Genomic DNA, 23,901 nt, shown 5'->3' on the forward strand with positions numbered 1-23,901 from the left:
GTTATTGGCCCTGTTTCTTCACTTGCAATAATATAACCAGGGCCTCCTCCTGGCCTGGAGGTGGGGTGGGGAATGCCTGCCCTGCCCCTCGCCCTGCTTCTGCCAGGGAACGTGCCTCGGCTAACATATGATCTAGCAGATGCGACCCCAGCAGCCTGACACCTGCCCCTGCCACTGGCTTGCCCACGGGGACATACCCTGTTCTCCTCTCACCATGAGAAAAACATACGCAGATAACACCTGTCCTCCCCTGGGACTCCAGAACCAGCCACGGTGAGGAGATCCCCACCTGGAACTGAGAGCCACGGGCAGCCCTGCCCGCAGAGACCAGTTCAACCCCAATCAACCTCAGAGCCACGAACAAGGAAGTCAAATGTTAGCAGCTTCAGCCACTAGATACTGAGATGGCTTGCTGGGTGACATTCCCGCAGCCGCAGCAGCAGCTGACCCACACACCTACCCTTGGGCCTCGCGGTCCCCCTTGGTCTCTTTCTTCGCTGACTCCATCTGAAAAGCTACACCCTCCCTTCTTCTCCGAACCCCACCTGTACCGCAGGGTGTAGCTTCTCCTCCTCAGGGTCTCAGAGGTCCCCCGATATGGCCCTGCAGGCCCAGGACAGGAGGTACTTCAGCAAGCTCCTGAGAAAGCTCGAGAGGACAAATTTCTCCAGGCAATTCATTTCCGGGCTGACCCTTGAAGAGGCTAATTACTCAGTGGAAAGGCTCTTTAAGGTACCATCACTAACTCCCGACCTGGTTGGAGGCTCCGGGTGTCATAGCTCTAGGTGACGCTGGACTTCCCGACACCTGTCTTCTTTACCAGGCACTAGGAGTTGGTCCAGATCAGAACCCACAGCCTCAACCCCGCCACCTCAGAACAAGTGGGGACCCACATGTGGAGCCCACCCCGGTTAGAAATAACCCTTCTCTGAATAATCAGAGGGCTTCTTCATCCTTACGATGTACCTCTGTGATCGCCTTTGGCCTGGCTTGGCACATCCCATAACGCTCTTGGGACTCCTCCCATTCACTCCCCCATATCTGAAGATGATGGGCATCCCTTTGACGTCTGACCCCGAGCCCTCTGTCACCCACAGGGTGCCCACTCTCACCCCCACACACGTTCCAGGCCGCAGGCCTAATTGGCGAGAACTGAGACATCCCTCCTAGCTTCCCTCTGTGTCCTGGTGTCCCCAGAGAGGAGAAAAAAGCCAACTCAGCATCACAGAGAGGAGGCCCAGATCACCCACCTCCCGAGCCTGGCCTCAGCTCCCCAGACCGGCTGCTGGTCTCAGGGAGTGTGTGGACAGGTGGAGAGGGACATTAGTGACAGGGCCCTGTGCCACCTGCCACGCACCCTCCTCTCCTCCTTTCCCAGCACAAGACTGACTTTCACTGGGAGGGAGGAGGCCTTCATGGGTCTGATCAGATGCTTCCCTTGCTCGGCCTCCACGGCAGACTGGGGGACTCAGCAGAGTCAGGGGGCGGGGCTTCCGGGGCTGCGTCATTACAGGGCTGACACATCCTGGAGACTGAGCCTTACTCTGAGCTCCCAGGAGGTGGACAAAATTGGGTAGCAGTAGTTTATTCGGGAGGCGGACTCAGAAGCCCTGAAGGAATCAGAAGGGATCAACGCAGGCCATCTTGTTAGGCAGGTTTCCACTATGGACCCCACAGGCCTAGAACATGCCCCACGGCTGTCCTCTCTTCTCCCGAGCGTGAGGAAGCTGGGGATCCATCCCCCGTTGTCTCTGTAATAGACAAGAGGCTGCACCTGGGGACACCAGCTCTGTCATGGCCAGGCACTGCAGAGAAAGCCCCGGGCACAGCGTCAACAGACACAGGCCGGTGAGCCCTGCCTCAGTTCCCCGGGCCCAGGGAGCTCCCAGAGCATCCTGGGAACACCCCCACCCCCAGCTGCTTTTGCTTGGTGTTTATTTATTATCAACACAGGTCAGTTGTACAAATGAAGGGCTTCTGGGTGGCATTTCCATACCTGTGTATAGCAAGCTTAGAGCATGCACCCCTCCGATCTACTGTTTTCTCCGTTTCTTGACCCCCTTTTCCAGACCCTAATTGTCCCTCTTCTACTTTCAGGTCATTTTTTTTTTTAAAGTTTCCATGTATGAGAGAAAACGTGATATGGGTCCACTGGTGTGTGTCTGGCTTATTCTGCTTGACATGATGTCCTCCAGTGCCATCCGTTTTCATGCAAATGGCAGGATTTCATTCTTTATGGCTGGATGGAACCCCACTGTGCATATAGAACGTATTTTCTGTCTCCCTGCATCTGTGGATGGGCTCCAGGCTGATTCTATGACTGGCCATTGTGAACAGAGCCTGGGTCTGGATGAGCTGCTGTCATCAGATCTCTGCAGCTAGAAGTGCTTCCCACGCTTTCAAGATGTCCTCTTTCACGTCTGTCATTTCCTTCCAATTCTACAAGCATTTTGGGAGGTAGCAGGATGGTTGTTTTCATCCCCATTCCACAGATGAGAAGCTTGAGGCTCAGACAAGGGAAGTCAGGGATTCCACATCTGGAGCCCCAGACTCAGCTAATAGAAATGGCTCCAGCATCCACACTGCCCAGGCTCTGACTTCCGAAGGGTTTTCACAGACATTCCTCTTTGGACGTGCAATGTTGTAGAGGAAGCGAAATCCTGGAGAGGTCGGAGCAGTGCACGGTAGAGCCAGGATCCAACCTGGGTCTCCTGGCTCCTTTTGTCCCTAGGAGTTAGGGACCAAACCCCAGCTTCGGATTTACAGAAACTCTGTTGATCAGCACTGCCCAAGCCCCTGACTACCCTGGGTACCGTGGGACTAGGCCCAGTTACCACGAGAGCTTTGGGAATGGGACATCTGGGTACAGACCCAGGTAGACTCAGGAAATGGGTCCTGTGAACACGCCGGGGAAAGTCTCGTGTCATGGTAGGGCTCAGTGTGGTTCCAGTGACCACCAGCAGCAGCACTGTCCTCCTCCCAGCCCAGCACCCCCCTCTGCAAACATGTTTTGGCGTTTCAAGGTAGGAAGTCCAGGGCATCTCCATCCAGTCCTTCCGGCTGCCCACACACGTCTAAGGTTACCACAGGGTGGGCTCCCGTCCTCTCTTACTAGAGAGTTAACAGCCTCACCTCTAAGGGCCGGAGGTGGGTGTGTGTTGTGATCTCCTCAATCCTGTGAGTCATCCCTGTCTTCAGAGAAGGAGCTCTTTTGAGAGTAAACAGGGAAAGACATGCAGAGAAATCAGTCACCTCTGAACTCTTGCCCTGAAGGTTTTTGAATCTGAGTGGTGTCACATTCTTGAGCAGAGAGGGACCTGATGAAGGGCCAATGATAGGATTTAAGGCACTCTTAGAAGGCACCCTGGTACCGTCTCCCCTGTGCATGAGCCCGCAGTGGGTTTTGAAATTCCACCATTAGAGATTCACTCCTTTGGGTTTTACAGAGCTGCAAACTGAATTGCAAATACTTCTAAAAGGTACACCTTAGACCTCGAGCCCTTACAACAGATCTCTCTTCATATTCTTTTCCAGGTTTACAGCTCTCTAGGTTTTGAAAAATGGAGAGCCAAGAGGCATCCTGGCCAACAGAGACAAGAAGCACCCAAGCAGGGAAAGTAAAGGCTCCTCACCACAGTGAGCACTTACTGGTACCAGTGCGTCCCAGTTGACTGTGATTTCATTCCAGGACACCTCGTCCTGTGGAATATACATAAAGGAGTCATCCCATTTACAGATGAAAAAATGAAGACTGAGAGCAGAGAAGCGGTCTCAGGACTAGTAAACGATGGCACTGAGGTGCAAGCAAAGGTCATGGAGCCACGGAAGGGTTAGCTGTCTCCCTATCTTCTCTGGATTACTAAGGGTGCCTTGTGCAAAATTTCCCAGACTCCCTTGTAGATATGTGCACATGGGCACCACTGAAGTGTGAACAGAAGGAATTGGGTGGGGCTTCTGAAAAATCTCTCACTTTGTCCTCTTGCTTTTCTTTTTGTTCATTTTTCCTGCTGCATAAAAGAGCACTGTGATAGCTAGAGCTGCAGCAGCTCTTATGTGCTATGAGGAGACCTTAAAGACAGAAACTGTGTGCAGAGGAAGGCAGGGGAGAAAGATAGAAAGATCTGGGCACTCTCTTCCACTGAACTTCTCTTAACAGAGGGGCACGTAAACTACTGTGGATGTCAGCCAGGTGGGAGGGCCTTGTTGCCCTTCCTCTGGGGTCCTTCTTCTCACATCCAGGTTAAATTCACTTTTCTGTTCACCCACTTTTTCTGTGAGACCTCCAGCAACTTTGCCACTTCTCAATGGCTCACCATTGAAATGAGGTATGGGATGCTGCTCTTCATCTTGCCCCTAATTCCTACCAGGTGGTCCCAGCGGCTGCTTCTCAGTGGAATCGAGGTTCTCACTGCCACCCGTGTCTCTGCTTTGTGCCAACATTGCTGGAATTTGGAAATGTGGGGAAGCGAGGAAGCTGACAGAGAAGGTCCCTGCAGACTCTGGCAGGATAAAGAGAGGTCCTGGTTGTTATCCCCCACTCACATCTCCAGGCTCGATGAAGACTCCGGGTCATCGTGAGACGCCCTATAGCGCGGAGCCTGGCACGGTGGGGAAGGCCCGGGTCTGGGATACTGTATTCCTTATTCTTTGCTTTGCTAAACTCAGGGAATCTACTCAATTCACCTGAGACTTGTTTTTATCACCTGCGAAGAGGGCACAATATTCTTTGCCCCGCTCCTTCTTGTGGATGTCAGATTTCAATGGTCAGCGTGTCAAAATCTGTAAACGTGGAATTCAGGGCAGGCTGATTTTGATCTGGGCTCTGCCTAAGGAGCTGCCTCTCCCCCATGCACCCCCATTTCCCGTGCCTGCCTTTCTCTTCTGCCTGTGGGAGCTCAACCCACCTTCTCAGGAGACGCCAGCCTGGGGACACAGCTGAGTCCAGGAAACTTCCTGGGATTGGTGGCAGCCTGTCCTGGCACGCCCCCTTGCCTGGAGGGAGCATGTGTCCCTACCAGCTCTTCCCCATGTCCTAGAACCTGGGTGCCAGGTTCATTAGTAAATTTTCCTCCACCCAATGGTGGAGGTGGCAGTATTTTCCTGGGTTGGGGACGGAGCTCCCCCAAGGCGTGACTGAGAAGGTCCTCGAGGGGTGGAAACTGGCTAAATCGTTCTCCTTGGTCTTTCCCCAGATGGGAGACCAGCAGCAGCCAGAGTTACAGCCTCCAGTCCTGCCAAGCTCCGGCAGGGGACCGTCTCTCCAGGGTGGGCAGGGTGTGGCAGAGAAGCCTGGTAGAGCAGGGTGGGAGGGCCGTTGCCCTTCCTCCAGGGTCCCTCTTCTCATAGACCCTCCCTTGCCCTTGGAGGGGACCCGGGCTGTGACCTAGCGGTAGGGCGGGGAGAGTAGCATCCTGGCTAGTTCCACACTGTGCTTTGCAAGTATGTTTGCTGTCCCCTGGTCCTCCTGGGGACTGTTCTAACATCATGCCTGGTGACAGATGTTCTTGACGACTCTTAGAGACAAGTGTTTGTGAATGTCACTCGGGCTGATAATGACATGCAGGGCACTTAATTTCCCATGTCACATCAGGGATGAGGTCCAGCTGGATGGGTTGTCGCTCTCTCTGGGGCAGGGAGTGGGGGACGCCCCTCCCATCCCCTGTCTACTCTTCTTTCGTGATATGTCGCCATTGATGCTGGCTCCGACCTAGAAGGCAGGCCCTGGCCATGAGAGACGTGACTGCCAGCCGTCCCCAGTCACTTGGTGAACAGGCCAGGCCCTGCTCGAGGACTGTCTGTGGACGGGCGTGTCCCCAGTGTCTACCTGCAGGGCCCACCGTGTGTACTTGGGGAGGACAAATGCTTTGGGAGGACAGCCAGACCCATTGGGTAATAGGGGCCTTGTCGTGTGACAGAAGAGCCAGGCGTGGTTGCACAGTCAGACCGGATCCCGCAGGAGCTGGGCAGGTGTTGGGGTGACCCAAGGCTGCACGGCACCCCCTGGAATGCGGGTTACAGCTCCTGTGTCCAGACATGCTCACAGTTCCCCGGGGCTCTTGGGGGACCTTGGGGTAGCTCAGTGGTGACCTGTCAATGACCTATGTCCAGGTTGGGTTGGACCCTCTGACCCTCTATCAAGGTCTTATGAGACAGGGTCCCTAACCCTGGGGTACCAGAGGCCACAGTGGTCCCAACTGGTAGAAGCAGGTGAGTTTAGCAGGTGCCTCCTCGTCCTGCTCAGGGAGCCGTGGAATGAAGTGGAGCGACGGCCTCAGCGGGCCAGGATCACGTAGGTCACGTTTCCACCCCTGCCTTAAAGTCAGGGCACCGGCTTGGTATCCCTGGGATGGGACAGCCAGGTTCTCCTGTGGGCAGCTAATGGTTGCATGATGGCTCTTCCTCCACTGCCTCTCAGAGCCCCAAGGAGGGCAGCAGGAGGGTGTGGAAAGCGGGTGCTGCTGGAATTTTATTCTGGTAATGGGCCAATGCCTATTGTCCTGTGTGCGTACGTGCGTGTGTGCTGTGTGAATGTGTGTGCGTGTGTGTGTGAGAGAAAGAGTGTGTGTGTTTCTCTTCTCCCACCCGTAAGTTCTTCAAATACATTAAAGGACCCAGGATTTCTTTCCTGCGTCCTCTCATCTCCAAGGTCAACTTCACCCTGTCTCCCATGAGCCTCCAGGATCCCATTCATGCACAGCCTCTGAAGGCATGGCAATGTGTGTACATGACCCCTAAATCTGAGCCATCCTGAATTCACCCGCTCACGGCCCTGCTGTGAAGGGGGTCTGAATGACTCAGGACGGCCATTAACCTCCCACGGTCTGTCATCAGACTCCTGCTAACACAGCTGAGACTAGGGCAGCGTTTCAACACCCCCAGCACTGGTGACGGTGGGATTCTCCAGAGCAGGTACAACTCTGAGCCTAGGCACCCGGAACCCCAGCAAGGCAGGGTCTCCTCACCTTGAGCTTGGGCAATTGCAGTCGAGTCCCTGAACCAAAATAGGCAGGTGGGTAGACAGATGGATAGTTAGACAGACAGACAGATTGATGATAGACTGGTAGCCATAACAATTTTCTAAACACATTTTCTCTGCAGATATCCGTTCCAGCAACAAGACACTGAGCTGCACAGAAATGGGGACAGCCGCTGGGGTGCAAGTCCACGGCCTTCTACATGTTCACATCAACTTCTGAGTCAGTGTGGGGGTCTGACCAGTTGCAGTCCCCTTCAGGAGGTCAAGTTTCTCCATTTTGTCCTCGGGACAGCAGGGGGCTTTGCCAACATCCCACACAGTTGTAATACGCTGTTTGTAGTAATGACTCGTCCAGTGGAAACCCTGATGTGTTTGCCTGGTTCACCGGTCACCCCAGAGGTGGAGCACCAGGTGGGTACAGTGGAGAGCCCTGTGTAGAGAGAATGTCCACCAGGAGCACTGTCCTCGGGACTGTCAAGGGGGCACATAACAAGGGATAACCGGGTCGAGAACTACTAGCCCACTGCGTCTCCTGAAGACGTGGGTTCAATAATTGGGCAAGATCTGTCCTTTGTGAACCCATATTGGCTCAGCAGTCTTTGTCAAGGGTTCACCGCCATCTAATAAAAAAGTCTTTCTAGAATTTTCTAGGGACTTCATGCCCAGTCTTGCACCGTAAGCTTTATTGGGTTTATTCTTTGAAAACCAGAATGTCTTTCTTCCTGCTCGTCTATCTCAAAGTCACCGCCAAGGCTTGCACCTGTCGCCTCTGTGTTCTTCCAGTCCTGGAACGTGTCCTAGGAGCTCAGAACTCGCCCTTGACATTCCGAGGCATGTCTGTTGGGCTTGGACATCCCTCTCCGTGGTACCGGTCTCATCCCTCCTGGACCGGGCTCTGGGCAAGCACAGACTGCCAGCATCTGGGTTCTGTCTCTGCTACTTACCTGCAGAGGAACACCTTGGGCAGGTTTCTTGTATGAAAAGCAGAGTAATGGGTTTTACCCCCTGGGGTTCCTCGGGAACCAGGGCCATTTGTGTGCATTAAAGCCCTGGGAACAGCAACAGGCAAGGCCTCCCTCTGGGCAGCCTGCGCCACCCTGCTGTGCCCTTCTCCTTGCTGGGGGAGATGGAGGCCAGTGGAAGGTGCCCATGTTTGCCTCTATCTGTGCCTTGCAACCTCTTTCCTGACCAGCATTATTTCTTCCTGCTATGAATACAGACTAAAACGCCCTTTGGGGCTGCCTTTAATATTCACCTTCGGATCAGGACTTTCCTTCCTTCTTTGGTCCATCTTCTGGTTAAAACCTAAGCCTGGAAGAGAGTCCATGCAGCCTGCTGACATCTGGTTTGTTGTTGTTTGTTTGTTTGTTTGTTTCCTCATGGGGATGATTCATTTTCTAAAAACCCAGTTTCTTGCTTAAAGTCTGCTAGCCGTGGTCCCATGAGGACAGTGACCACAGTGGTTGAGCTGGCCATTAAAGGCAGGGGCCAAGGTACACATATGGTTTATGGTTCGGTTTCGTGTTTCCATAAAGGAATAGCTGAAGCAATTAGCTTAATAAAGAGAAAAGGTGTATTTGCTCATGGTTCTGGAGGTTCAAGTCCAAAGTTGGGAGTCCTTTGGTTCTGGGCCTCTGATGAGGCTGCCAGATGCCACTGACAGGAAGCTGGGTTGGAACAAACCACTCAGAGGGAGAAAGGAAGACTCTGTGGGCCCCACAATCCTTTCTGGGGCACTAAGACCTAAGGACCTTCCAGAAGGCCCCACCTCTTAAAGGCCCACGGCACCTTCTGATACCACCAGGCCTTTATAGTCGGACCTCTGAGGGACACACATCTAAACTCTAGCAACAGCCCTGCCTCTTTCTGGCTAAGTGACCTTGGGAGAGTTTTGTCAAATTCTCTTGACCTTTTATGCTTCTTGGTGTGTGCAGGAGGATTAAATGAGATAGTGCCTACAAAGCTGAGCGCATCAAACACACATTAAGCCTGTAAACATGCTGGCTAGGGAGTCTCTCACTATTATTTGGCTCCAGACCCACGTTTAACATTTTTTCTCCCAAATTTTGGAAGTCTGTCTTCTTAAAGATAAGACTGAATTGTATATCTAAACTTCCTCTTCCAGGAAGACTACCTGAAGCCCTCCCCTGCCTTCCCCCAGCCCCCGGTGTATTTTTGAGACATCACTTTGGTGACATGGGTGGGCCGCTGCCTAGATGCCCACGTCTTCTCTGCAATCCTCAGCTGTGTTTCCCTCTGCTGGTGGCTCGTTCCCTTCATGCTTTTTATCAAAGTCAAGACCATATAATAAATTCACCAGGGAAGAAATAGACTTATTTTCAAAAGGTCAGCCTCCCAAGTTATCAAAAAATGTAAATTAAAACAAGTTCTATTTTTCATCTCTGGAATTGGCAAAGATAAAAGGCATTGTGTACTCAATATCAGCAAAGGTGTGGTCAAGTAGGGGGCGCTGTCACCCACCACCAGGGAAGGGCAGGAAAGCGCTCACATGTACGTGCAAAGATGGAAATTGACTTGTTAAATCCATCATTCGACTCCTAGGAAAATAGGTTAAGGCAATCACTGAAGTTGCACCAACATAGTTATGTACGAAAATATCCATCCTTGTGCTACTTTTAATATGGAAAAATGGGAAACAACCTGGATGTCCAAGGATTGGAGATTGGTTAAATAAATTATGGTCCAGAGAAATGAAAAATATGTTCATATCACGGGAACTAAGCCAGCTGTAATGTTGAGTGGAAAGAATTAAGATATAATAGCGTATACTAGATTGACCATAAATATCATTTAGAACTGATGTAAAACGGAAGGCAGTTTCCAAATGCTTCTGGTTACATTTGGATAATGAGACTGCAAGTCATTTTTATTTCTCTCTTTATAATTTTTCTTTTCTTTCCAAATTTTCTATGAAGACTATGGCTTTTATAAGTAGAAAAATACCTGTATTCTTAAGCTGAATGATATATCTCTGTATATTTTGATATATGTATGTATGTGTATGTGTTTGAGTTCAAATCTAACACTGCTTCCTTTCCATTCTGAGATATGAAACTGCAGAGCAGTCCTGCAGATGTGGAGAGGGGGAGTCCCCTAGCCCCACTCTGATTCCCACCCCAATCACATGTACCTGTTCTCCTTCTTGAGCTCTCTTCTCCCACTGCTTCCCATCCAGAGACTAGGCCAATCACAAAGTCCTCAGTAATGGATCCAGGATTCTTGTTCCGGGGACTCTGGTTGTCTGGTGGAGCCTATGGGCTCCCTTCTCAAACCAGCATGTGTAAAATGAAACATGGGCCCCTAGGCCTCTGCGTGTCCCTCTGCAAGTAAGGTAGGCAGCTACTGCAGCTTTCTGCTCCTTTCTCTCTACCAGGCTGAGGAAATGATCCCCTTGACCTTCACAGTAAGTCTGCAAGGTCAACATCCTTGTTTCCACCTCCATCAGCAGAATGGAGCCCAGTGGGGTCAGCACAGATGACAAGATGAACCTCCTCTAAGACCCTGGTCCCACACAGCAGAGTGCAACCCAGAAAGGGATGCTCTTCTCCCTCTAGGGTGGCTTAGAAGACCTAGCAGAGGTCTCCCAAAGGAGAGAGGCTGCCTGAGGGTGCAGCCAGTCCAGAGGGAAACGGAATGTAGGGGAGGTCAGAAACAAAGGCAAGGCATTTGTGGGGACCTCTACCCAGCTAAGCCTGAAATGGGATCCTGACTTTCCAATTACATGAGTCAGCACATTACTGTGCTCTTTTTCTTCTCTTCCCCGCCCTCTGTTTTCTTTAGCCAGTCTGATGTAACTCTCTGCCACCAGATGTACTTATTAAGTCAGGCATAGATCATACCGAATTACAGATGAGGAAACGGAGATAGACCAGAATAATCAAAAGACTAGCAAGTGGAAGAGCCATGACATGAATCCCACTCTTTCAGACCTCAAAAGCTTTCACCACAATTGCACAGAAACCAAGGCAAATTGCCAAGTGCCTTCCTCCTTGGACCTCTTTCCACCAAGAGGTCTCCTCATTGCTCTTGTAGGACCCATAGCTGGGCTCCTAGCAGAACGTTTAGAGGCTCCAGACCAAGGACCAGCAACCACAGCCACTGAAGGGCACAGTTCTGCTGCACACATACCCTGTGCAGGTGCTTTTCTTAGATTTGTAGTAATCTATCTCCTTTTACTTGCATGAATGGTACGGTGAGTCCCACAGGCACCCAGGGGAAAGGGGTACAGGTGGCAACAGCTCAAAACCCTGGTGGCCCCCTCCTCCTTCCCGCCAGATGCAGCCCCTGCCTCTGCCACAGCCACTCGCTCACCTGTAGATCAGTACCTCATCGTCGGAGCAGTTGTACTGTAGCTGGTACATCTTCACCCGCGGCGCCGACTTGCTGACCGACCACTTGATCAGGGCCGAGGTGGTGGTCACATCGGACACCAGCACAGCCCTCTCGGGGGTGCTTTTAGAAGGCTCCCCGCCCCCGCTGCCTCCACCACCTCGGCTGGTCTTGCTGGAGCCGGTGATGTCCGAGAGGCGGGACTTGGGGGGCGCCGTGCGGCTGGTGCTGTTGCTGAGGTGTGGCAGCTGGACAATGGATACCTCCACGGTGGCCGTGGCCTCCCCCGCAGCGTTGGCGGCAATGCAAGTGAAGGCGCCGCTGTCCTGAGACGTGGTGATGAGGATGTCCAGGGTGCCGTTGTCATATACAGCGGTCCTTGAGGAATTACCCACCAGCCGGTCATCGGGGGCTACCCAGTGGATGAGGGGGCTGGGGTCCCCGATGGCCTTGCACTTGAGCGTGGCCGCCTGGCCCTCCAGGACCAGCAGCTTGTGTGTGTGCTGTGTGATGAGAGGCGGCTCACACACAAACTCCTCCTCACGCACGTGCCAGAAGTAGCGCCCCTTGAGGGCCCCCGGGGAGCCACAGGTCTCCAGGTCATCGTCCCGCTGGAGCCTCCGCAGCCAAAGCAGCTCGCAATTGCAGTGCAGCGGGTTTCCCCCGAAACTAAAGGACAAGGGCGGGGCAAAGGGCGTGGCGGTCAGAGCAGAAGCCTGGGAGCGGGCAAAGATGGGATCTGGGGGCAGCTTCTGCAGCCTGTTGGAGGTGAGGTCCAGGCGGGCCAGTTTCTGCAGGTCGGCAAAGGTGCCCTCGGCGATGTGGTCCAGCAGGTTGTGGTCCAGGCTCAGCTGGTGGAGGTTGACCATGCGCCGCACGGAGTCCCAGGGCAGGCCATGCAGATTGTTGTAGGAGAGGTCCAGGTCCTCCAGCGTCAGCAGGAAGTCCTCGAAGGCGTCATCTGCGATGCCACCCAGCTGGTTGTTGTTGACGATGAGGTGCTGCAGGTTGACCAGGCCCCGGAGGGTGTCCTCTCCCAGACTGGGCAGCCGGTTGCTGTCCAGATGCAGGGAGCGGAGGCTCTCCAGGTCCAGGAAGGAGAAGGGCTGGATGTGGCTGATGGTGTTCCTGGACAGAGTCAGGTCCACCAGCCCCGTCATGTTGGCGAAGTCCTGGCGGCCGATGTGGATGATGAAGTTGCCGCCCAGGCGCAGCTCCACTGTCCTCCGGTCGATGTCGGGGGGCACGAAGAGCAGCCCCTTGGAGGGGCACAGGGTCCCCAGTGACTCAGACAGGTTCTGGCAGACACAGTACTTGGGGCAGGCATCGACCACGGCAAACGCCATGCCAAACGCCAGCAGCCCACCAAGCAGGGTCTCCATGGTCTGGTCACTCCGCCTTGGCGCCTGAAAGGGAGGCATAGAAGGTTAAGGTCAGAAGGTGACTTCCTAATGTCCTCCCTCCACCAACCCACTGCCTCAGGGAGAGGCAGAGGCTGGCCGTGCCCAGGCGAGCTCTCCTGCCTTCTCATTCAGTCCCACTAACCCAGGTCTTAGTTTTCTTCTTTCCTTGGCTCTTACCATCTTCTAACATCCTATTTAATTTACTCATTTATTGTGCTTATTGATTGTTTCCTATACCCACTGCTAGAACTCCAGCTCCACACTCCATGAATTGCTATATCCCAAGCATCTAGCACAGTGCCTGGAACACAGTTGGTGCTCAATAAATATGTGTTGGATGGATGGATAGAGGGATAGATGAATAGGTGGATGGATGGATGAGTAGATGGATAGATGGATGGATGGATGATACCATATCAATGGTTCACCCAATGGTAGTTGAGTTTGAAGGCATATTATAGCTGTCTTTTGAAGTACAGTGTTATCTGCTTAGTTGGTTTAGACTTAACATGAAATAAAATTAGGCTAGCATTTTTTAAGCATAAGGACATAGAACTTAATAAGAACATGGAACATGCCCATAATTCTAGCTTCTTTGGAGGCTAAGGTAGGAAAAATTGCAAGTTCCAGTCCAGCCTGGTTAAGTTAGCAAGATCCTGTCTCAAAATAAAATTTGAAAAGGGTGGGGATGTAGCTCGGTGATAGAGCACTCCTAGGTTCAATCTGTGGTATGGAGAAGAATAAGGAGAAGGAGAAGAAGGAAGAGGAGGAGGCGAGGAGGAAGAGGAGAAGGAGGAGGAGGAGGAGAGGATAAAGATGAGAACAAGAAGAGTTGTCCTTGAGAGCACCAGGGTGGGTAGGGAAGTGGCACTGGATAGTATCTTCACCAAGGGGAATCCACATAGTTCACAGGTCTTTGAGAGTTGGGGAAAGTGAAGAGAGATGTAGGAAGGGAGGCAAAGGAACCAACTACTGAGCACTTCCTTCCTGCAGGGTCCTCTGTGTGGCCCCTCACGTATTTGGACTCCCTTTACAAGGAAGGGATTGCCCACGCATGCAGGCCAGGACTATCGGTGGCCACAGGGTCTCCTGGGGTCTTTATTCAAAAATCATTTTGGCTTCCTGACCACCCTCCCCTGTGGTCCCCCACTCAGTGTATCCCCCTCCCCTGATGGGTCTTTCTTCTTTGGAACCTGCCATGGTCTACTTGACTTGATATTTCACCTACTTGTCTGGTTTATTGTTTGTCCTCCATGCTGGTGACAAAGCCCCCAGGAGAAGGGGCTCTTTTTTACTCACCACTGTGTGCACCACTGGTACTTAGTAGGCACTTTTTGCATGAATCTACTCTCTAAGGCAGAGTGGAACAGCGGTTGGCTGCAGCCTCTGTGCCTCCTAATCCTACAGTTTTCTCAGTTGTCCATGTTAGAGCAACTTTCTGAACCTTATTTGTGTGGCACTAAAAACAACCAATTGAGTTGGACTCTGGGAAAATCATGCACATTCTTGTGCAGCATCTTGAAGACCAGCATTTCTCAAATTGCCTTCTAGGAGTGCTAATTAGGATTCTGCAAAACTGGCTTCTGAGACCAATAAGTTGGGGAAGTGCTGCCTACTCCTTTGCTCTTGCAGAAGCTCTACACACATTTCACCAGTTCAGAAGAGTTGAGGGAGACTGTGGCAGTCAGACAGCAGTTAACGTTTAATTCCACTTTACTCCCATTTTTTAAACCCTAAAGACATCCCCTCGTAAGCAACAGTTATTAACATCTTGAGGAAGTAGAGTTCCAGAGGTCCCAATGTGAAGACCATTGCTGCACACAAAAAACTGGCAGAGTTTTAAAAAAGGGATGTATACTGTAGTAATTTAAAACACTATTCCAATCAGAATCTTTATCATGTAGATTCGAATTCCATTATGCAGCCTGTTGAAGGGTAAATCCCCACCTGAGACCCTTCAAGGGCCAGTGATTCACCCTTCATTTCAGCAGGAGACAGTGGTACTCTAAAAACAGCCCTGTCAAGCAGATATACAATGTGAGCCAGAAATGTGACTGTAAATTTTCTAGTGGCTATATTTTTAAAAACCTAAAAAAGAAATGGGTGAGATTAATTTTGATAACATATTTTATTTCACTATATCCAAAATCCTATTTGAGTATATCGTCAAAACAATTATTAATGAGGCATTGAACATTCTTTTATTTGTATGAAATCTTCAAAATCGGGTGTATATTTTATACTTAGTGCACATGTCAAAAGCTTGTCCACCACAGATGGACTTTGGTTTCCATAAAGGACAGTGATGGGAACTGTAGCTCAGAGGCCAAATCTCTCCTGCCACCTGTTTGTGTAAATAAAGTTTTATTGGAACACAACCACTCTCATTCATTTGCATACCGTCTAGGGCTTCTTTCCTGCCACAGTGGCAGAGGGGAGTAGTTGCAGCAGATAGCATGTAGCCAGCAAAGCTGAAAATACTTACTACTTGTCCTCATGTAAAATGTTTTCTGACTTCTGTTCTAGAGGATTTTAATTTCTTTTCATCTTCTTTATTGTGAGGACTCTGTTTGAAAGCATTTACAAAATGCCTAATTCCACCCAGTTCTGCTCTGGGCTCCCCATGGGCAGCTGCCCCGCCCCCCAGCACCTATTCTCACCAAGCTCCTGCCTGAGGTGGGCACACCCACCCCGCCCCACGTCCTGCCATGTAAGTACATCTATCCCCCCCATGTGGAGAGATGGTAGCTTCCACCTGCTACCCTGAGCTGTGCTCACACGTGTTCGGGCCTTCTGGGTCCCTGCTCAGCTGTGGCCTAATTGAGCAACCGGAGTCTTCTCCCTGTGCCTTGAGTCCTCTCAGGCTTTCCAGCTATTGGACCCCATGATGCAGTGTGAAGGAGGTGACATTCCTTTGCCTGCCATGGCTGACTGACTGTATTGAGAGGTACCCCATACTCCTTGGGGATCAGGGACAGCCAGAACCTGAGTCCCTGGCTAACATGTGTGTGCTCTGTGGCCCCATGAGGAAGGCTGTCTTCCTCATGAGCCCTTGTGAGTAATTGCTGCAGTGTTCTAAGGCCAAGTGACGCTGTCCGATATTGGATCATCGTGGCGTACCTCAGATGTGATAATATTTGTCAGTCACAGTGGTGTACGCCTGTAATCCCAGCCACTTGGGAGGCTGAGGCAGGAGGGTCTCAAGTTCAAAGCCAGCCTCGGCAATGAGAGACGCTAAGCAATTCAGGGAGACCCTGTCTCTAAATAAAATACAAAATAGGGTTGGGGATGTGGCTCAGGGGTCGAGTGCCAATGAGTTCAATCCCTGATACAAAAAAAAAAAAAAGATAATATTTGTCAGATATCTGTTTGTCCCTTGGGATCCTCTTTCCTCCCCAGCTGTTCTGTGTCCTGGGCAGGTGACCCATATGGACTACATCAGGGTCATGTGGATGTCTGCCTGCTGCATCCTGTGGCTCTGTTGCTGGCTCTCAGGAGCTGGCAGAGGAGGTGGCAGCAAGCAGGGAAGGAAGGCCACTTTGGGATGCAGCCCCTGGAGCCCGAGCTGGAGCCCAGGGCCTATTACTTCAAACAGCCGTGTCTTTGTAAATGCTAAACAACCACACTTAAAAAAAAGAAAAAAAAAGTTTTTGGGGGGATTAACAAATGTCTAATGAATTCAAATCTGTGACATAATAGAGCCGGGTAAATATATTTTAAGTAATCAGCATGGAAGAGATTACTGACAGAGAAGTGACTATTGAATCTTAATTAAAATTGTATTCCGAGAACTGTCACTTAACATATTCCTCTAACAGTCAAACAAAAGGCGCTTTAAACCCCAAGAACAGAGGAAGACAATGAACTCAGTGACTCTGCAATGGTGTGAATCCGGAGTGGGAAGGAGGGGTGGGAAGGAATCTCCCAGGTAGGTCACTCCATCAACCCCTGTGGTGTGGTTGGTGGAGGGAAACAGGCGAGGTGGCCATTAGGAGACAAGGGCTGAGACCAGGTACAAGATCACAAAGGAAAGTAGGTGGAAGGGCCAGAGGATTATTTGCGGGCAAAGCGGAGAGCTGTACTGAGATCAGAAGCCAGACTGTGGAATAGATGCTGGTATCAAATGTCAGGATCAGCTTTGTAGGAGGAGTCCAGGTGAGCTCCTCAGCTCAGAAAGGCTGTGCACTGGCACTAGCGGAGAGGGTAGGACACAAGGAGAGGCAGAATCAGAGGAGCAGAAAAGGGAAGAAACTCTTTCCGGGCTCCAGCCTGCACTGTCCCAGTCAGCTCAGGCTTGGGTGTTTATCCAGTGTAGGAACAGTATCTCCTCCCTCCCTTGATTGGATTTCTTCATGAGTCCTTGAAAAACTGCAAGGTGAGTGCTGTCACCAGGACGGTGAGCAACGTGCCCCACCTTTCCTTGTGGCCCTGGGTACTGTTAGCAACATTTAAACCACTATGCAGAAAGCAGGTTGGGTTTCCCCAAACTCCCCTTGCTACCCTGGAAAGAACCACGATTCACACTGAGGATTGCCTGGCTCCACGCCATGCTCAGAGCGCAGGAGTCCCCTTTTGGAGGTTTCTCTGGGTATACCCAGGGAAACTGGCTGTTTCCACTACAGGATTGCCTAGGAATTGGTGATGCCCCAGCTGTTCCACTACAGTCTTGGAGAAAGGCCTGGAAGGAACACGGAGGTTCTCAGAAACTGCACTGGCTCAGAAAGACCCGCATGCCAGCCCCCAACAGTGATGAGTCATACACACCCCGCACACATGCACGTGCACACACAGACATGCACGCATGCACACATGCACGCACAGAGAGAGAGAGAAATGTATTGGCAATGAATACAGAATTGTGAAACGAGGCTGTGTGTTTGTAGTCAAAGGCTCCAGACAGAATTTTATATTTAAAACAAAAGGAAAAAAGAAAGGTTTGGACAGAGAATGGAAGCAGAAAGGAGAGGTCCCGTTCCTGGGCCAGAGGACTGCAGGCCCTGTCATTCCCACCCCAGGCGCTGCCTCCATTCCCTCCTGGGGCCGCCTCCCTGTCAGCATCACCTCCAAGCTGCTCCAGACGGAAGGAACAGCATTTAGCAGATGGCTGGCTCAATGTCTGTGCCATCTCTCCACCCTGATTTCCATTTAAAAGATACCTTAGCAACCAGCCGAGCCACCCGCCCCTCCAGCCTGTAAATCAAGCAAGATGCTTGTCTCGGGCTTCAGGTAAAAAGAATCAGCCCCTCCAGGGTGCTCCAGGCTGGGAAAGTGTGAATTAATAAGAGTGGGAGGGGCTGGGATGTGCCTCCTAGAGGCAGCTGCCTGCCTGAGCTCCTCTCCAACTTCCCTCCCAGCAATCTGCTGCTCCTGCTCCGCATCACACCACTCCAGAGGAGCCTGGGGCACTGGCTCTGGGGCAAGGGGTGGGGGGATCCCGGGCCCCAGGGGTGCCTAGAGACTCAGAAAGTGACAATCTGGACCACAGTTATTCTAAGAGCAAGAAAAGCCAGTAGGCTTCAGAAGGTGATTTCCCACTCCCCTCCCCAGCACCACCACTTATAGGGATCCTTCTAGAACCACAAAAGATGTGTGATGAGTGTGTGTAGGGGAAGAAGAGAGCCCTGGCCTGACAGGAGAGGCACAACCCGTGACCTCAGAAGCCCCGATTTTGATATTGGAGTCTTGGCTTCCAGAGAAAGAAAACAGACAGGGAGAGAGAGAATCACCGAGAGGCCCTGGCCCACTCCATCCCTAGCTTGGTGGAGACAAGGAGCCACACATTGAACCGCCAAACCCCTTCATAAACCAGAGAAGAAGAGCAGCCTCTGTTGGCACAGACAACAGCGAAGAAAAGGGAAAACAATGTCTAAAACGTGGCAAGGGAAGAAGGCGACCATTGAGGCTGTTTAAACTTCTATTGTGCAAGATAAGCAGTTGTTAGCCTAAGTTATTAAGCACAGAACGCTTCCTCCCTGGGCTCAATGACAGCATTACGCCTCTCTGTCACGGCATCCACTATGGCTTTTATTGTGTTGCAAGGTAATTATGTGTTTGCCTGCCTTCTACCCCCCATTCACCAGGGACCCCCTTCTTGGCAGGGACTGAATTTTGTTCAGCTCTGAATCCCCCAGTAGCAAGCCCAGTACCCAGCACTAAGTAGGCACCCAGATGGGTCTGATGAGTGAATGAATAGGTGCTCTACCAGGAATGGCCATAGCCTTTGGTACTTGTCACAGCCTGTATCCTCTGACTTGCTGCAGGGGGAGGGCTTGTCCTTGTGGGCCGGCCAGGTCTGCTGGGGAATGAGTGCCCCACCCAGAGAACAGTCCCCCACCAAGGCTAGTAGCAGATGGGGGATGAATACCTGGATTCCCTCTCGCCTTGGCAGAGACAACATGGAGGCATGTTCTACCGTGTCCCCTAGAGAACCCCAGTGGGACCGAGTCTCAGTTTCCCTTGAAGTCACCTGCTCCTTAATGCAGTGTCTGCTGGCCTCCTTCCCTGGCCCAGACTCATTTCCCCACTTCTCTTCTCATGTTTCCTGAAATCACCCAAATAAACCACTTACACTCAAACCCTCGTTTCAAATCCTTGTTCCACTTCTGAGGAAGCCAGCCCAAGGCAAAGTCCTTAATTATAGCTGTCATTATATAAGCTACTGACAGCCCGGGCACCGTGGCACTGTGAGATACAGGGGAATGAAAACTGTTAGGAAAACCATGCGGCTTCTTCTCAATGACCAACGGACCCAGCAAGTTACTGGAGGAAGGAGACCTCAGTTTGCACACGAATGATGGGTGGCCGCCCTTTAATGGCAACGTCTCCTGCCCAGCGTGGCCATGACCTGGTGGGAACCCCTGTGTTAGTGAGGGTCTGAGTGCGAATGGAGCATGACCCCTGGACAGCGGGTGTGAATGACAGCCTCTGAGGGTGTGTGTGTGTGTGTGTGTGTGTGTGTGTGACAGAGGAGAGGGGCATGAATGGCGCTGAGGGAGGGAGGGAAGGGTGTGCTCACAGGACCAGGCCCAGGTGGGTGGAGGAGGGCTGGTTTCCCAAACCACCCGGATGTACTGAGGCTGCAGGAGGAAGGAGAGGGACAGGGGCCTGTTGGTTTGGCTTTGATGGAAACAAATGCCGTTTTGCTGCCGCCTTGTCAACTTCAAATGCATTAATCTCCATGGTTGCCTGTGATCTGTCCCTGTGTTGGGGACACAGACAGCCCACGGCTGGCAGCTCTCTGTATCCTTCTGGGCCTCAGACTCACCCTCCTCCTGCCTGCCAGCCTCCACTCGAGCCTCAGGTGTGAGCCATGGGGCTTAGGTGACACACATACAGACTTCTGCTTTGGTTCAGTTGTGACTCTCAAGGTTCTTTCTCTAAAATCCTCCCTGCCCCGATTCCAAGCATCTTTTGGGGTTCATCACTCGAAATCTTCAGCTAGGAAGTATCTCTAGAAACCTGAGGGGACGTGACCTTCTCACCCTAGAGAGCCAGGATGGAGAATGTGGACACCCAGGGGTGTGTTTCCAGTCACTGGGGACTCTCGGGGCCTTTGTCCCTTGCCCTGGGTCTTCTCCAGCAGGTGAAACCCAAGGACCCAGCCCTCGCCATCTCCACCCTTCACATCTGAATCACAGATGCCCCAGACGCCCTGACTGCCCAGCACACCGCTCTCCCAGTGCCCTCTGGCTCTGCCCCAGGACCACGTGTCCCGGTCCTCTGCAGGATGGGGCTAGCGAAGGGGCAGTGGGGTGGATAATTCAAAGCAGCAGATAATCCAAACCGCATTTCCATTTGGCCGGAGAATGTTCACTCTATGATTTACTCTCCTCATTACATTTGGCTCAGGCTAAAATTAAAATTGGCTTTTCATGTTCGAGCCCCCCAGGCTGGAGGCTAGCCCAGGCGAGGTAGTGGTAAAGTCCATTGTGACTAGGGGACATGATTGTGCAGTGACATCTTATGAGGGACATCAGATTTGAAGATCATTAGAGGGAGGGGTTGTGTTTCTGCCAGCAGACTGGGGCTCTCTGAGGCTGGGGCAGTGTCCATTTCCTTTATCCCAAGCACTAAATTCCTGTTTCCTAGGTCTGAGGCAGATGTTCACAATGTCCCCCCACCTCCTCCAGGAAGCTGCCCTGTGAGGCCTGGTCTCCTGGACACCCCTCCCAGTGCTGTACATCTGGGCCTCGTCAGGGACACAGGCCGTGCTGAGTCTCAGGATAGCTCAGAGTCTGCTCTGAGGACCGAGCCTCACACAGGCCGGCGGTCCTTAGTGGGCCCTCTTTTGCATTTGGTAGGACATCAAGCATGACAGGTTTAATATTAGGCTCCTGAGAACACTTATAGTTATTAAGACAAAAAGAGTGTAGAACATGAAATTTGCTTCTCGATGGGTGTTTGTTTGCCTGTTGGATTGCACCTGTTGGTAGGTGGCAGGCAGGGTGCTCTGCCAGGGGAACGTGGCAGACACGAGGCTCCCGTGCCATGCCTGGGCCTGGCCTTTCCAACCTGGGTTCACAGGAGAGCCTTTCAGCTGTGAGAGCTCTCCCCAAGTCCCTCGGCAGACGTAAGTCACAAGGAAGCCACAGTAGGCTCAGGGGCAGGATCGGATGTGGGACAAGACTTCCAGGGCCTCTGAGGGCACAGGGTGCTGGGCTGGTGTGTCCTCGTTGTCCCCTTTGCACACATTGCTAAGACTTCCTGAAGACCAGGTGTGGGGGGGAGCGCCCAGCCCCTCCCCGTCTCTTCCACTTGGCCAAAGGCAGATGGGACAGGCTCCTCCCAACCTAGCACCTTTGTTATGCTACTCCTCTCTGTCCCCTGACACAAAATCAGGGTCCTGGGAGGAAACAGATGACAGAATCAAAGGGACACCTGCAGGAAGTGAAAGGAGGGGACTATTGATAGAGGCCTGGGTGGGATTGAGGAAGCAGGAGTGGGGGTGCAGCACCCCAGGCTGGCAGCACGGGGACCCCTTCACCCTCTCAGTGCCAAGCCTGAAGGGGTGAGACGGGGGGGGGGGGGCGCCCTCAAGAACTCATCCAGCCTAGCCACAGAGAAGGAGAAGTTTGCAGTCCAGGAGCTGAGGCCCAAGTCCACAGGTGTACCAACTGGCCACCCGCCTGGGAGGGAGCAGTCCAGGGCATGAGCATCTCGCTCCCACCCCACCTCCTACTGATGGCTCCAGGGCCAAACCCAGCCAGGAGCCAGAGGACAGGGAGCCCACCTGCCTGGACCTGGCCGAGCAGCCCAGAGCCCGGCTAATAAGGTAGAGAGTTAATATGGAAGAGCAAATGGAGAATAACCAGAGAGCCTTCCCCTCCTCAACTGTCCCAAAGAGCTGTTGGATAATTAAAAGAAAAACCTCGGAAATATAAGGAAAAAAGAAGGACGGGGAGACAGGAAAAAGAAAGAAGAGAAATTAATCCATTGGAAACAACAAGCCCCATAGACTCAGGGGCAGTAAATATGAATTCAATTTGGTTTTGCCATTTACAGAATCCAGCCTTCCCAGGCGCTGACAGACTGATCAGATAAAAGCCACTGTTGCCACCAGGACGGTGCATTTAAATTTTTATTGCAAACACCAGGCTCCATTACCCCAGGATTTGCTCTCTGCATTCCTAATACCGCCCGTCTCCATATCGGAACAGGAGCATCCGGCTCTCACCTGCAGGGTAGCAGACAGAGCGAGGCCAGGGCCTCTGCTCTCTAGGCCACATGCTGGCCCTGCCTTGGGCCTCCACGAGCTGCTTTTCCTCTTCCTGCCTTGGTTTCCTCACCTGGGCAATTTGGCTGAATAGGGGGATGGGGACGGCCATCAATGCAAGTTCACCTTCCAACCCCAGTTTGATGAGATTTGGGGAGGGAGCAAGGACGTCCCAGGCCACCCCAGCACCTACCAGAGCCCACCCCAGGCCCTCAGGTGTGCAGGGTGAGACCTTGGCTGTCTCCTTCAACGTCCTGAAGTTCAAACAGATTCCCCCCTTCTTCTCAAGGTGCTGTGTTTCCCTCTACATCTCTCTTCTCCATTGCTTTTCTTTCCCCCTCCTTTGGCCTCCTCCCTGAGACCTCATCTGGAGCCTAGATCCGGACCCCTCTAATCAACTCCTCCTTCCTGTCCACCTCCACCCCACCCTGCAACATGGGGACATGCTCTGCTCAGCAGCACCATTGCAGACCCTGCATCAGGCTCCTGTCAGGCAGCTCATTCACGGGGCGGGAGGGACAGGCAGGGCTGGATGGGCTGACTCCCTCTTCTCAAAGGTGCTTAGCTTACAAACACGCCCCACAATGACTGTCATCAGGGGAGGAGGGAAATATTTACAGTGACCCTGGCCCTCGACACATGCTACTTCATTCCAACCATTCCAGAATGCAATACCGTCTGCCCATTCCACAGACAGAGAAACAGAGGCTCAGAAACTCATGTAACGTGTTCAGTGACCCATGGCAAGAGGCAGAGCAGAGACCCCAGCCCAGGGGTGCCCTGCCCCATCCCGTGACACCGTTTCCATGGTAGAAAAGGAGGGGACAACATTCTGTGGAAATTCTGCAGAAGTTTCCTCCTCACAGCCAGGGAACACTTCCTGGAATGGGTGGCACTGACTGTGGCCTTGAGTGACAGATGGGAGGATCTATGCAGCAAATGCAAGGGCGAGGTGCTTAATGGGGATGTTCTAGATGGCAGAACAGAGGTTCCAGGTGTCGTTGGGGAGAGGCAGTGCTGACCAAGGTGGGCCATTACAGATCCCGTTTAAAGCAAGACCCTGTGGGAGGCCCAAGTATAAGAAGTGCGTCTTAAGAACTTAGCAGAGAGGTGACAGGAGGTAAACCCATGGGCTCGCCCTCATGGGCCAGGGATTCACCTCACCTCGAATCCCGCCTTACCTCTCACCAGCTGTGTGATCTTGGGCAGGTTACTTGACCTCTCAGGGGCTTTCAATTTTCCTCATCTGTAAAATTGACTCATTGGGTGGATGCACTGGGTAAAACACTGAAGCCACGTTGTGAAATCTCAAAATGGTGCTGCCTGGTAGAATTCTTTTTCTGTGGACTGCTGCTCTCAGATGGAAGTTGGGTACAGAATGGATTTTCGATTGCCACTGAAATAGAACGTGAAACCGCAAAGCTCTATCGCAGAACTCAGCGCTCCCAGGGGGACCTGGG

General features: G+C 52.2%; 1 protein-coding gene across 1 annotated transcript in view; it reads right to left on the reverse strand.

Moving 5' to 3' along the window:
* Positions 1–12,714, reverse strand: part of LRFN2 (leucine rich repeat and fibronectin type III domain containing 2) — a gene marked incomplete at its 3' end in the record, with an annotated part of 36,212 nt that extends 23,498 nt beyond the window's left edge. The window contains exon 1 of the mRNA XM_081295872.1: positions 11,309–12,714. Within this exon, the coding sequence (XP_081151998.1) occupies positions 11,309–12,708 (1,400 nt within the window). The 5' untranslated portion in view covers positions 12,709–12,714. The remainder of the gene's footprint in view (positions 1–11,308) is intronic.
* Between the last annotated feature and the right edge of the window lie 11,187 nt (positions 12,715–23,901).

The sequence above is a fragment of the Spermophilus citellus genome (genome assembly GCF_964194105.1).
Source record: "Spermophilus citellus genome assembly, chromosome: 5".
Lineage (NCBI taxonomy): Eukaryota > Metazoa > Chordata > Mammalia > Rodentia > Sciuridae > Spermophilus > Spermophilus citellus.